Genomic DNA, 14,403 nt, shown 5'->3' on the forward strand with positions numbered 1-14,403 from the left:
TTGGGCAGCTTGCAATCTTTATTTTGTACGTTAATGAGACCAGGAGCGTCTCCTGGGGCTGCGCAGATCCAGCAGGTTTTCAGTGTGCAGCCAGTGAGTACTGCTGACAGAAACCGCTCCCCTGTAATTGGGGCCACTACGAATGCAGGTCTCCAAGGTGACTGTGGCCCCCGGGCTGCTCGGCTCGTCCTGCACCTGTCCCTGGCCACATCCTTTGTCTGTTTCTGCAGCTACTTCTCTCCCCAGACCCCCAGCCCTTTCCCTCTCCCTCTTAGCGGATGATTTACTCCATACTTCACAATAAACTTAAGTCCTCGGAGGGTCAATTCACACTCACTTTTCCGGTCCCTCTCTCCAAACAGCTCTCCCTATGTCCATCCCCACCTCTTTTCTACGAGGTCTTCCTGTTCCAGCACAACTACACTCCCTGGGCCTTGGACTTACCTCCCCGGCCGCTCCTCACTGTCCTCCCCACTTCTTGACTGACTCCGCCCCTGCAGCACGGAGACCAGAAACAATTCTCACATGTTCCTCCACTCCCTCCCTTCCACTCACTCTGAACTTGTCATTTCCACTTGCTACCTTGCTTCCCTCTTTCCACCATTTGACAGCCTGTAAACTTTGTCCTCCAGAGGCTCTGTCTCCCCCCTGCCCCTCTGCCTCTTCCTCTCCGTCTCTTTTGCCGCCCTGCACTGACACGCTGACCTTTCCCAAGGTTAGACCTGGGGCTCTCTTTCCCTCCTTCACACCATCTCTCTCGCCTAATCTCATCTTCTCATTCGTTCATTCATTTACTGATTTGATATTTACTCTTAGGGTGCTGACACGCACTCTGCTGTGGGCTGAGGATGAATAAGGCAGGTATCTGACCACCAGGAATTCTAACTTGGTAGGAAATCACTTAAATAATTGCAGGGACGCCTGGGTGGCTCAGTCAGTTGGGGTCCTGGGATCCAGCCCCACATCGGGCTCCCTGTTCAGCGGGGAGTCTGCTTCTCTCTCTGCTCCTCTCCTCCCCCCTCTCCCCCACTCGGGCTCGCTTGCTCTCTCTCTCAAATAAATAAAATCTTAAAAAAAAAAAGAAGAAAGAAATGCAATTAAATGTTGCAAATGTTATATGAACATGTGGAGGGGCCGGTAGTGGGGAGGAGACTTTGCAGTGAGGGGAAGAGAGAGAATCTCTTGGGAGATGAGAAAGAATGTGCCAGCTGGGGAAGAGGGAGTTCAGGAATCCCAGGCAGGGAAGCAGGATTCATAGCACAGCGGTATGGAGCAGTGCTTTGGAGTCAGGCAGGTGTGGCTCACACCCCAGTTCCTTCTCTTATAACACAAGGGAATTAGGCTGTGCTACTTCTGGAGGTCTCAGTTTTCACTTGTGTAACGTGGAGATCATCGTCCTGTCGTGTACGGCTATGGCAGGGTTAGAGAGGAATGAATGCAAGGTGTTCAGCATGATGCCTGGCGTACAGTAAGCGATTATTAAATGATAATCGTTATTACGGTAAATATATTTATACATTTAATAGGTGTCTTGTAACCATTACAGTAAATGGGACCTACGAATGAACGAACAGGTGTGAAAGAACTGTAACAAAGTACAGCATAGATCACTCAGCGCTAAAATGGAAGGAAGCGGCGACGCACGCCGCAGCACGGACGAACACCGAAGACACTAACTAGGCTGCGTGAAACTAGCCGGCACGACAGGACAAGTGTGGTGTGGTTCCACTCACACGAGGTGCCTCGAACCTGCCAAGTTCAGAGACACCAAGGACAGCAGTGGTCCCCGGGGGCTGAGCGGAGGGAGGCTGGGGAGTGAGTGCCTGAAGCGGACAGTTTCTGTTGGTGATGACGGACTAGAGAGCGGGGAGGGCTGCACGACAATGTGTGTTTTTAGTCATACACCTAACCTTGGCAAATTTTCAGTACCGCAGAAATGAAATGCTGGGATCATATGCCATTTTCAATAAAAATAAACCACCACCAACACGGAGAGTAAGATAGACAAATCGGGACATTTATCTGTTCAGGGTTTTTAAACTGTACTTATATTTGCAGACTGTTACGTACTTTCAGCAAAAATATGTATATTTTTAGATTAAGTTTTGAAACTTTCAAGAGAGGGGATGAATCTAGGGTTGGCATTATGATTTTCCTAAAATCTGGACAGTAGGACTACCCTCTACATAGAGAAGTCTAACAATTGTATTTCCTTTTTGACCTTGGATTAGACCCAACAGGGGCTTGCCTTTACCAAGTGCTCCATGCTGGTTAACAGTTGTAAGTACATTTTGGAGATACAGACTTGTATTTGAGAATTTATAATCAAATGAGGACGTAAAAATGGATACACATGCGTCCTCACAGAGACAAGAAGTGCAGTGTTTGAAAAACTCTGTTCAAAAATAGATAAGCATGGAACCCTTAGAAAAGGGAATTTGTGTCTGGGCCGTGGCAGGAAGACGCATGGCTCACTGACCTGTGTCCCCTGGTTGTTGATGTCGACAGCATCACTCCACTCGGTTGTTACGTCCTCCAGAGATTCCACTCTCAGGAAGAGGCTGGGAAGTAAGTCTTTGGTCTTACAGTCTGGATAACTGGAAATCTGATGATATAGTTCATGATGAATTGAGCACTCAGAAGGAATTCTTCTGCAATAAACCTCAAACTTTGGAATATCTGAAATAATAAAAAAAAAGGCATATGCAGACTTAGGCCTTAAAGACAAAGGGATATTATGTTTAATATAATGTGGCAGGGGAAACTTCTTGAAGAGGGATGAATGATACTTTTTTTTTTAAAGATTTTATTTTATTTATTTATTTGACCGAGAGAGAGAGAGAGACACACACAGCGAGAGAAGGAACACAAGCAGGGGGAGTGGGAGAGGGAGAAGGAGGCCTCCCGCCGAGCAGGGAGCCCGATGCGGGGCTGGATCCCAGGTTCATGACCTGAGCCGTAGGCAGATGCCTAATGACTGAGCCACCCAGGTGCCCCTGAATGATACTTTTATTTAAACATTCTTCACAGGATCATGGGTAGCTACTGAATTAAAAACCTCCGCAAAGAATATAGGTTTTATATGATTTAAATTTAATGCTATAAAATATACCTTTAATGTTTTCCTTTATAAGGATTGTTACTGGACATCTGTTGTGGAAAATTATTCGAGGACTAGGGTCTTCTGAGAGAGTTAAGTAAGTCACTCCAAAGTGTTCTTGATATGTCAGTGCTACTGCCCTAGAATGAAATCAGATCAAATGACAGAAGTGCTTTAGAAAAAAATGAACGCTTACTCTCCTGGTCCATATTTATTCAGATTTGTAATATTCACCACTCTACAATGCCTTCTCTTTTATCCACCAGAGGAAATGTTTCCAGAGAAAGGAGGCCACCCTCTCATCCATTAACTGTCATACGCTAATTATAGCTTTACCGATTTTTTTCACAACATTAACATATGATTATCATAAAATATTCCAAGACGTAAAAAATTATTTAAAAGGGGAAAAACATAACGTCTACCAGTTAGAATTAGAGCCAACCTTTCACTAACCCTGCCTCCTACCCTGCTTTCCTCTTCACATGGAGTGCCTTCTTCCTCAGCAGTGCCTGGTAAGTTTTGGCATAAGAGGAGCTGATGTACTTTTAGAAGGAATGCTAGAGAATCTGGGTGCTTGCTCTTTTTATATTCTAAAGGTAGGCAGGCTCATAACGCCTGCTGTCAATATTCACAACATCACCGTACTTTACATGGTCTCCACTTAGACCACCAAGGGCAAAGCGGTCTTAATTGGCACTGGAAAAACTGCTGTGTGGGCAGAGGCTGCCCTGCAATGGAGAGACAGAAACTTTCCAGTTCACACCACAGACGACCAAACAATATTTCATATCAAAACAGGAAAAAAAAATCCTCTCTGCAGTTTAAATTGCATGGACTGATCAAATTAACCAAAGGAATCGGGTATTTGCCAAATGGGGTCCTCAGTTTACACGGATGAAGAGGAGTTGATAATGCGTTGAAGAATTTCTCATTTGCCATTTATCCTGTTCACCAGTGTGAGTCCTTCCCAAAGATAGTATTTGCCTGAAATGCCAAAGTGAACTGTCTGTTAGCATTTGGGGAAATCATCTTAATAACACCATCCAACATGCACTGTAGAGTGAGGGGAGGAGAGAGACAGGAGGAGATGGGGCTGTAGGAAGTGAATTCACTGGCAGAGTGCAGTCCTTGGATACATACCAAAGTTCTTTTCCCAGCCTAATTTTGAAAGAGCCGGGGCAAGCCAACCTCAGAGAATTTCTTCTTGCTAGCCAAGAAAGCTAGGGGCCAGGACTAACATATGGTATTTTCAATCTAATATCTAGTTTAGTATTCATAGATAAGATTAAATTATATTAATAAAATCATGTCTTACAATTCTTAGAATTTTAAACATCATTCCCAAATGCAATCTTATTTAAGATTTTGTCTTTCAGTTTTAAAAATAAATTTTGTTTTCTCGACATAGGTTCACATCACTTTCAAAAATGCTTCCTTAAACTCCCCACACTTAACTTCTCCAGCCAGAATATAAATATAACCACTCCTGTCCAGGATCAGAGATGAAAAGTGTTTATAAAATGAGGGATATTTCTGAATGTTGTGAAAGAAGAAGGGATGTATGTAGGGAACAGGGCCTTACTATTATGGATAACATGAGTTAGGAAGTTACCTTTTAAACTATGACTACTAGAAATCTCTGTAGACATCAAAAAGTTAGGAGAGCTAAAGTCTCAAAGTCCGTAAATTCTCAATCACGAGAAGAAGGCACCTCTGGTAAGATCACGATATGTTTTCTTTTGTACTTTTTACATATACCATAAATAAGTTATTCCTGACAGCTCCAGAAGGGACGTATTGCATGCAAAACAACCACAAACTAAAAGTCCAGTATGAACAAACCATTACACGTCTCCGGCTTGATTCTGTGGTTGTTATTTGCATAATTGGTAATCGGTAATCGGAGCAACTTGCGTGCAGGAACAACCACAGAACAGAGTCTTCTGTGACTTGTATTTATCTAAGTTATCTCTCTTAATAACTTTTAAAGAAAAATTCCATTTTGAAGTCGACGTAAAATATGGGAAAGGAAAAGGGTTTTCCAACTTGGCCTCCCTCATATTTTAACCCTTGACAGAGGCTAAGAAGTCCTCACAGAAGGCGATCTTTTCCTTGCGATGTATTGCCACTAATCTGTGGGACAAACACTATCATACCTGCCCCCCTACCCCCCCCCCCCCCCCCGCCCCAGGATAAGCTGCGTCAGCACTAGGGAAAAATCTCATCAGTAGTACACCAGGACAAGCCACATGTGATCACAACATATGCCCAATGCATACAATGTCTAGAAGCCATTAAAAATAAAAGTAAAACCTAGTTTTACATCCAGGGAGCACAGCACCTGGATGAAGAGCCGTACCGACAAGCAAAGAAGGGCGTTCACACGGATGTACCTGGTGCAGAAGCCATTTCCCCCGCAGTTTCCGAAGGGCACTGCTACACTCTGTCTGGGAAACTCTTGTCTAACTATGGCCGGCAGGCTCCAGCAATGGGAGCCGGTGGCACCTGCCGAGGGAGAAAAGGCCAGCAAGATCTGTTTCTGAAGCAGGGATGTGTCCAGCGGTGACTGGCTGATATCAGGCATTAAGTCCCAGCAAGGAAGGGAGCTGGATTTCACAGCAGGCTGCTCTCCCCCCGGGCAAATGCTGAAAGTAGCACTGTCTGGAACGTGAAAATACTGAAAAAAAGAAAAAGACAATGCCGAGATAGCACAGTGGCTATACCAATGGAGAGAAGCTAAGCTTCTGAAGGCACAGCTTCTAAGAAACCATAACCATGGATTCTCAGGAGGTAGGCAGGTGGGGGTCACGGGCATGTTAGAATCCCAGTCCCACGAGAAAACCCTAATGAGCCTATTACAAGCAGTGGGAGCAGGGTCTGCTTTCCTAGACATAATGAGACTTGATAAGGCCGGGGTGATTTAGAAGGTGATGCAAAGTCCTCAATGGCCCCCTGGTACTGCAAAAATCCAGATGTCGTAAGGGTAGACATGCCACGTGTTGGGGAGGGAGTCCTCTTGGATAGGGATGGCCGAACCGAAAGGGTGAGCCCTGAGCCCTGCGGGGCCCTGGGAAGAAGAGAGCTGATGGACTGGGAGCATATAAGACAATTTTCGTGTAAGGCTTATCCTGAGGGAAGAGGAAACTCTGATCCCAACTGTCGGTTGAAATTCCACAGGGTTTGTGGCACGGTAGAGAGTCTCGGGATTTCAGCCTTAAAAAGGACCTTGAGAGATACTTTATTTAAAACTCCTCTTTCATATCTGAGGAAGCTGCTTCCCAGAGAGCTGACGACTTGTCCAACATCACAGAGGTGGTGAGGTGGCAAAGCCCTGCCAGCGCCCGGCTTCCTGCTTCCTGTTTGGTGGTTTTCCCACTGTCCCACACGGTCTCCCGAGAGGCTAGGGATTAGCATGTGTCTTTAAGAAAGTTCGCACACCTGCCTGAAGCAGGGTGGGGTTGAAAAAGGGGACACTCCTCAGCTGCCCAGAAGAACGTGGGCCTTCCCCTGGTCTCCAGGAAGCCGAGGCAAATCAGGTCATTGCGATGCTGGTGGTGTGGCTCCTGCTGGCTACTACCATCTCCTGGGTGTCGAGCCTTTTTACTCATATTATCTCATTTAGTCGCCACCCAAAACCTGCAAGCAGTGTGAAATTATGCCTATTTTCAGATAAGGAAATGTCAGCGTGGAAAGCCCTGACCCAGTGTCTCAGAAAACTGTAGGGGGGGAGAAGCAGAATTATCCGCTCACATGCTCATTCTCTGGCCAAATCCTCACCTAAAATGCGAACATTGTTGACCTCTCTGTCCCAGCTGGGTACTTCTGGTCACGTATCCTATCAATACTTTGATGAACCAAGATGAAATTCTACTATTCTGACATTTTTGGAAATACCATAATGCACTGTAAGCTTAGAAGAGTAAGACTTTCATCCCATTTTACTGTTCTAATGTAGTTTTTAGGAGCTGAAAGGGATAAAAATAAATGCAGACAGAGGTAAAGAAAGAAAATATGTTCCTGTGTGATAGTTTCAATAGCATAAAACAATAGCAGACCACTTAGCATATTATGTGTTTAAGTCCTTTGAAAAGATCTCATTTCTCCCTCAAAATACAAGTGACCATTTTAATTGTATAAAGAAGTGAATCAAAAACCCTTCTTGAATTCATTTTCTGCATATTCTGCCAGTGAGATGGCCACATAAATGAGCTGGTACATTTTCACAGTTACTCTCCTCGTGGGCAGAGAACTCAGTGCTCCCAAATCCCTGGCTCCGTTGGGGCCGAGCCTTCTGACCACATGGCTCCTCTCGGCCCGCAGCCTGGGAGGCAGATGTTCTTTTCCCTGAGACCCAGGGGCCAGTCCTCAGGCCCATGTCCCTGCTGTTGGGGCTCTGGGTTAGCAAGCGTGCTAGACGTGTGTGCTGCAGCCCTGAGCAGATGGGGTGCAGGTGGCACTAATCTGGCCGTGTGTCAGGATCCGCTGCTTTTGTAGGATTTCTGCTCGTTAATTACCTCGGAAGCGCTGACCAGGACATCCACGGTTTTCATTCAGTAACAAATAAATTTCTTTTTACCTGTATTCAGTCTTAGTTTTTTTATATTTTCTAGGCTAAAAAATTAATCTTACTTATTGCTAATGTATCAAAACTGAAGACAAATCAATCAGGTTATGAACCGCTTACCTCCTTTCCAGAGTGGGGTTTGGAGACAGATAACTGCGGTTTGAAGAATATTTGATATGGCATATTATTGATTATTATAGTCTTGTCTTCAATCTGAATAATTTGTATGCCCTGCTGTACCATGGAGGAAATGCAGAATTGACATAACTGCAAGACAATTGAGGAAAGAATAATTTTTATAAAATACATTAAGGCAAAAAATATTATATGGCATATAGAAATTTCTTATTTTTAAAAGGCCATTTTATCTATCGGTTTGCCCAGGATAGTACCAATTTTACGTTTTGTTCCAGAGTATTTATCGGAATCCCCCCAAGTCTCAAAAATGTCCCTGCCCCTAAAAGGGGCCACTATTTGCAACAGGGTATCCCAGTGAACCAGTTCTTTCTGCTGCTATGGTAGAGTGATAGAGACTTGTTTTCAAGTTATTTAACCAATTCCCTCACAAAATATTTATTTATAAACACTTTTATGTAAACAGATGTCACTCATCTTTTCAACATAAAGAATTCAGTTAAGCATTCCTCCCCCTTTTCCTCATGCTCATCCCAGCAGCTACCTTGCCAAAGGCCTAGTGTGGACCACTGGGCGTTCTGAGAACTTTAACAGTGATGACGATAAAAACAAAACAAAACAAAACAAAACAAAAGCATTGGACCTCTTATGTTGCTTTCTTGCATGCTGCCTGTTGTCAGTATTGATGCGTATTAACTCACAGAATCCTCACAAAACCCACACGGGGCAGCTATTCTTAGCCCCATTTTATAGAAGAGGGAAGTGAGGCTTAAAGAGGTTAAGTAACTTGCCCACGGTCATAAAGACAGTTGGGATTGGAAACCATGCAGTGTGATTCTACGGTACTGCTCTTAACCTCCACATACCTTCTCATTCCCTTACCGCGCTTTATGAGGGACAGGTGTTCAGAGAAGATACTCGTTGCCTAACGATCCCCACTTAGTAAGTGGTAATGTCAGGATAGCAGTTCTCAAAGTGTGGCCTGGGACCCTGGTATGTGTGTGGGGGAGTCTTTTGAGATCCTTTTAGGGGGTCCAAAGGTCAAAACTATTTTCATCATAATACCAAGATGCTATTGTCTTTTCCACTCTAATTCTCTCATGAGTGTACAGTGGAGTTTTCCAGGGGTTATATGACCTATGATGTCATCGCTGTCATGGCAAACAGAATGTATGTTTGTGTCTTCTTGCATTCTAAAGTTTTTGTATTAATTTCTAGTTTGATGGGTATCAATGGCTAAAACCCACATAAACAAAAGGGTTTTAGAGGTCTGCAATGATTTTGGAGAGAGTAAAGGGGTCCTGGGACTAAAAAGTTTGAGAATCACTAGGAAAGAAAAAGGAGTTACAAATATATATAATAATATATTTTCCAACAGTCTGTTCATTCATTCACATTTATTCAGCACTTGCTGTGGCCACTTTGTGAGGTGCTGGAAGTATTGGGTGTTAGACTGTGTATTGTGACATTCTTTTCCAGGTCTTGATGGTCGATCTCAACTTACAAGTCTTCAGCTTTGGGTGATTCACGCTTACAGCTCTTTGCCATTTACACCCATGTTACAGTCTTTTGGCCAGCAGTGCATAAACATGTGTTGCCCAGACAACTCTGAGGAAATGGATACCAGCCTTGAATACCGAAGAGAAACCAACTTCTTTGTATCAGAGAAATTTATTTTTAAAAAGTTACCAAATGACACTAACTTTTTTTCAAGAAGCTCTTCAAAGATGCCTCTCAAAATCTAACTTCTCCTCAGAGAAGGGTCATTCTGAATCGTGCTACTCTGATGAAGTAGCCCTTCTTCTTCTGATTTGGGAGGGTTAAGATAACGAAGATAGTATGAAGTACAGCGTGAGAGCTCAACACGGGACACTATGATATTGTGCGGCCGTACACACAGGTTAATGTGATTTGTTACTGTATTACTCAACTTAATTGCTTTTCATAGACTTTAGAAAAGATTGATGCTGAAAATCATACACTGTTTGTATTTAGTTAAATAACTGATGAAGTAGGTTTTCTGTATTCATATCATCCTAGGTACCATTTCTCTGTTCAGGAACAGAACTCCCTCATAACCCTAGGTTCTATGGGAGGATCAGAGTTGATGTTGCTCATGATGCCCTTTCCAGGAACATAACCTTTGCTATGGGAGGTTTGTCTTTTCACTCAGCGCTCAGAATGTTAGCAACTCTACTTCCCGCTCTAAGAAAAGGAGGCCAAGCATAATTTGTTGATATTTTGGAATAAGTTCATTTTTTCACCCACATACGATCAATCAAGTGACTGCTGAGTGTTCTGAAACAGAGCGGTTATTGGATAAATTATGTGACATGGCTTTTATCACTGGTAAAGGAAAAAAAAAAACCCTGTGAAACAGAGAGGTCTAAGAAATCACATGTTTCACTGTTATAAATTGTCTAGAGCATGTGATGCCGAAAAGGGACTAAAAAGAAAAGGGTAGACTCATATTAAACAGGTTGAAGAGATGGCATGCTATTCCCCCTGAGCCACAGAGACTTTGATCCTACCTTCTGATGTCCTGGGAAAGCACCAAGTCTTATTTCAGCATCAACAAACCCTTCTTCGTCCAATGACACAACCTCACCATTACCTCCATCTTTCCACTTTGGAGACGTCAGGTTATGGACCAGTTTAATCGCTACTGACTTGTGCACAGTGTTTGTATTTGCCCAGTATATTCCAATTTGAAAAGCCTCCTGGAAAAATAATGCCTCAATTATAAAGTATTTTTCTTAACTTTGACAGTTTTACCTCAATTCACAGGAAGTTTTTTCTATTATATAATAAGTCTACTTAGGCAACCAAATTCCTTTATGAGTTTTGTTTTTGTTTTTGTAATGGCAACATACATTTTATTTTAGTTCTCAGAGAAATGTTTTCTTGGATTCACAATGGAATTCATCTTTATGGAAGGAAAAAAAAACCCCAACCCAAACTGTGGCTCCCCTATAAATAACAAAGACTTAAAAACGGAGGGTTTCATTTCATTTGACTAAAGAATAATATGCAACCTTAGGTACATGTAGGTCAACATTCCAATTCCATAAGGTAACATCATCTGATTATTTAAAAAAAAAAAACCACACAGGAAAAATGCAATTGAATAAAGATGTTCATGAACTAGAGCTCAAAAAAAGGACTCTCCAATTGTTCCCCACCAGGAAAACAGTTAGGAGTTCCTTGCATTCTACTTTCTTACAGATTTATGTGCTTTCTTGAAATGGGTTAGCCTTATCAAGAAAGTTCTCTTGTGATGGAATATAGTCTTGCTGTGAAATTCTGTTTTACATTAGGGTCCCCCCCCGCCCCCGCCACCGATGCCAACAATGACTCCATATTGTTATTATCAACAATTGGGTGGACATCCATGATTATGGACATCTAGGTCCACCTATAAGGGAAAAGGGGCCCTGACAGAAATAGTTGCTCAGAAATCCTCAATTTTACCCACCTTGCAGATCTCTGAGAATTTCTGTAAGAACCACAAGTCTACCTAGGGAGCGGGTTAGCAGAGAATATGGCTCTATATCCTTAACATACCCTGAGTAGGCCAATCCTAATGCTTGTCAAATATCCTGTACACAATGAAAATGAAAATGTAACTAGTACAGTTATCAAATTTAATGATAACTCAAGTATGAATACTGCTGATGGGGAAAAAAAAAGACATCTGAGAGGTCTTTGAATATCAAAGAACATTCCATACCCCTTACATATGCATCTAAGAGGACAGTTTTCTACAACTGATTCTGTTAGGAATATAAATGCGACCTCAGAATAAAGGCTAGTTGTTGAAAGAAAAGAATTCATATTAGCTAAAAAAAAGTTACAGTACCTGAAAATTAGGAGGGATAATAATTTTGCCAGCAGGAACCTGTAGAACAATCTTCTCTCCTTCAAACAGCCAGAGGTCCCACTTGGATTGATTGATAAGCAGGGCCCAGGGTAGAAGCTCTACCAACAAGGTTCTAACATATGGCTTCCAGACTGACAGCTTCACTCGCATTGGGCTATCCCACTGACTCAGCTGTTCACTCCTGTTCCAAATACCACATCCAAGAGACTCAATGAAATACGATGACTTCAGTATTCATGAAATATGTTTAAGGATTCCAGACACACAATGCTCTTGTATGACACCTCTTCACACTAGAATCATTCAATGCTGAATTTGCATTCAGGAGAAACTTCTCATGCCAATTATGTTCTAGATTATGAGTAAAGCAGTCCATAAAATACATCTACCCAGACGATAAAAGGTAATATTCTGATATATGCATGCAAATATCTTCTTTTTAAAACACCTTTTGGGGCGCCTGGGTGGCTCAGTCAGTTAAGTGGCTGACTCAATTTCAGCTCAGGTCATGATCTCAGAGTCCTAGGATGGAGCCCCATGTCAGGCTCCACGCTCAGCGAGGAGTCTGCTTGAGATTCTCTCTCTCTCGCTCTCCCTCTGCCCCTCCCCTTGCTTGCCCTCTCTCACTCTCTCTCTCTCTCTCAAATCAATCAATCTTTAAAAACCTTCTTTTATGGTATCTAACATTTTGGTGAATGGTCATTTATTTATTAATATTGAGAAGTGTTTGTAGAAAAAGATTACTGGAGAACATTACCTGTCAGAATCCTTTTTATTATAGGGCCACATGGGTTGAAGGGACTTTTCTGGCCCATAGAATTCGTCAAGGATCTGATTAACTGTGCCTCCAGGGTGTATCTTAGTGGCTATTTGCTTAATGAGGGAGGTTGAGATAGGAACGGCACAGTGGGAAGGATCGTCTTCTTCTCTAGGAAATGGAAAAGAAAAAACAGGAGTAAATATCAGCTTTCTAAGGTGATCTACAATTTATTGAAAAAAAAAATTGAACTATAGCTATATTATAGACCAATACCTTTTTTGACACTGAGTCAGTTTTTGGGGATTTAGGGATTGGTGACACAGTTTTTGGATGATCTGGGCCCTGGCCCCTTCTCCCTGTGCCCGCCCCCCACATGCCTGGGTGAGAGCTCTATTCATCTCTTCTTCCACTAGAGAAATTATGTGTCAATTAAATTTTCCAATCCCTCTTGTTTATATCTAAGTTTAATGAAAGAGGCTGAATTTTATCCAAAACCATTGAAGAGGATAAGAGAACACTAGGCAGGGCAATTATAAAAAAACATTCTCATAAGATAAGGATTCGTACAAAGAATTCTATCCTCCTTCTTCCCCTCAATAGTATAAGGTTGCTTTTCTTCTGAATCTCTCTTAGGAAAATGTAGGACTTTAACAGTACCTTGCTTGAAATGTTAGGTGATGCACAAGGTCAGGTTCTATGTTTTGCAGTGGTTTTTCCTGTCCTTTTCCGGGAATAATTTGTGTTTCACTCAATCCCAGACTCCTTTTCTCCAAATGTATGATAATGGGGTCTGGAAGATGACTCCTCATGATAAAAAGAGGGCTGAACACAATCTATAAAAACAAAAGGACAGACAACTTTCATATTTGCTTTGTTGCAGTACCCCAGCTGTTTGATGCTGAAACAAACTTGCAATAAATCTCTTCCCTGGGTCACTCTGACCTTAATTTATTTCAGAACAGGAAAGGTCAGAGTCATATACCATATTTTAGGATTGGAAAGCACTCACCATTCGTTGTTGCACTTGAGAGTTGGGTTCTAATGTCAAAACTGTGCACCAGACATAAAAAATGGAACTGTTTGAAGATGGCACCTGCACATGAGGTAGAAAAGGCTTCTATTAAATACTGAACAGTTTACTAATTAATCAAAATGAGGCGCAGATATAATGTCGGTTCGGAGGATTAAAAAGTTTAAAGTTATAGAAAAAAGCCATTAAAAACAGAGAATAAGCAAAACCAGACTTCATTATGGCATAAACTGAATGTGCAGTGAGTCAATGAGGCCAATGCTTTCTTTTTTGTTTTCTTAAGAATTTTTTTATTTATTCATTTGAGACAGAGAGATACAGAGAGAGAGAGAGAGAGCAGGAGCAGTGGGGAGAGGCAGAGGAAGAGGGAGAAGCAGACTCCCTGCTGAGCAGGGAGCCCGACTCGGGGCTTGATCCCAGGACCTGGAGATCATGACCCAAGCCGAAGGCAGATGCCCAACCATCTGAGCCACCCAGGCGCCCCAAGGCCAATGCTTAAAGACAAAGGCATTTGTATGAGGAGAGGCTGACACAAGACTGGGTGGGAGAATGGAGGGGAGGATTTGTCGTTCATGGCAAGGAAAGTGATGATGGTGGAATGGGAGGAAGAGATAAAAAAGGAACAGACAGTTGCAAAGATTCTCAAGTGGGCAGGACACACCCTCCCCTCCCCTCTCCCCTGCACCCCCACCCTAAGCCCTGGAGCATCAGGATTTTTCTCAAGATATAACTTGCCTCCACCTGAAAGGGGTAGCATCTCGGCTCTAAAAACTACTGGAACTGATACAACAGCTGTGTTGTTGTGGGATGGGACGAAACTGTTTGAGAAGCAATATTCAAAGTTTTTTTTTATCTTATTTCAGATCTCCCTCTTTTGTACAGGTCATTTTTTAAAATAAAGCACTGAATAAAGAGCACAAGGAGAAATTTT

The 14,403-nt window shown here is 42.6% G+C and overlaps 1 protein-coding gene across 3 annotated transcripts in view; it reads right to left on the reverse strand.

Moving 5' to 3' along the window:
* VPS13B (vacuolar protein sorting 13 homolog B) overlaps positions 1 to 14,403 on the reverse strand; it is a 741,629-nt gene that overhangs the window by 37,367 nt on the left and 689,859 nt on the right. For all 3 annotated transcript variants that reach the window (XM_078072177.1, XM_078072178.1, XM_078072179.1), the window contains 9 exons: positions 13,452 to 13,535; positions 13,100 to 13,275; positions 12,440 to 12,610; positions 11,662 to 11,863; positions 10,334 to 10,522; positions 7,788 to 7,934; positions 5,497 to 5,780; positions 3,113 to 3,240; positions 2,480 to 2,679 (listed from right to left, as the gene is read on the reverse strand). In XM_078072177.1, the coding sequence (XP_077928303.1) occupies positions 2,480 to 2,679; positions 3,113 to 3,240; positions 5,497 to 5,780; positions 7,788 to 7,934; positions 10,334 to 10,522; positions 11,662 to 11,863; positions 12,440 to 12,610; positions 13,100 to 13,275; positions 13,452 to 13,535 (1,581 nt within the window). The remainder of the gene's footprint in view (positions 1 to 2,479; positions 2,680 to 3,112; positions 3,241 to 5,496; positions 5,781 to 7,787; positions 7,935 to 10,333; positions 10,523 to 11,661; positions 11,864 to 12,439; positions 12,611 to 13,099; positions 13,276 to 13,451; positions 13,536 to 14,403) is intronic.

The sequence above is a fragment of the Halichoerus grypus genome, chromosome 5 (assembly GCF_964656455.1).
Source record: "Halichoerus grypus chromosome 5, mHalGry1.hap1.1, whole genome shotgun sequence".
In the NCBI taxonomy this organism is placed as follows: domain Eukaryota; kingdom Metazoa; phylum Chordata; class Mammalia; order Carnivora; family Phocidae; genus Halichoerus; species Halichoerus grypus.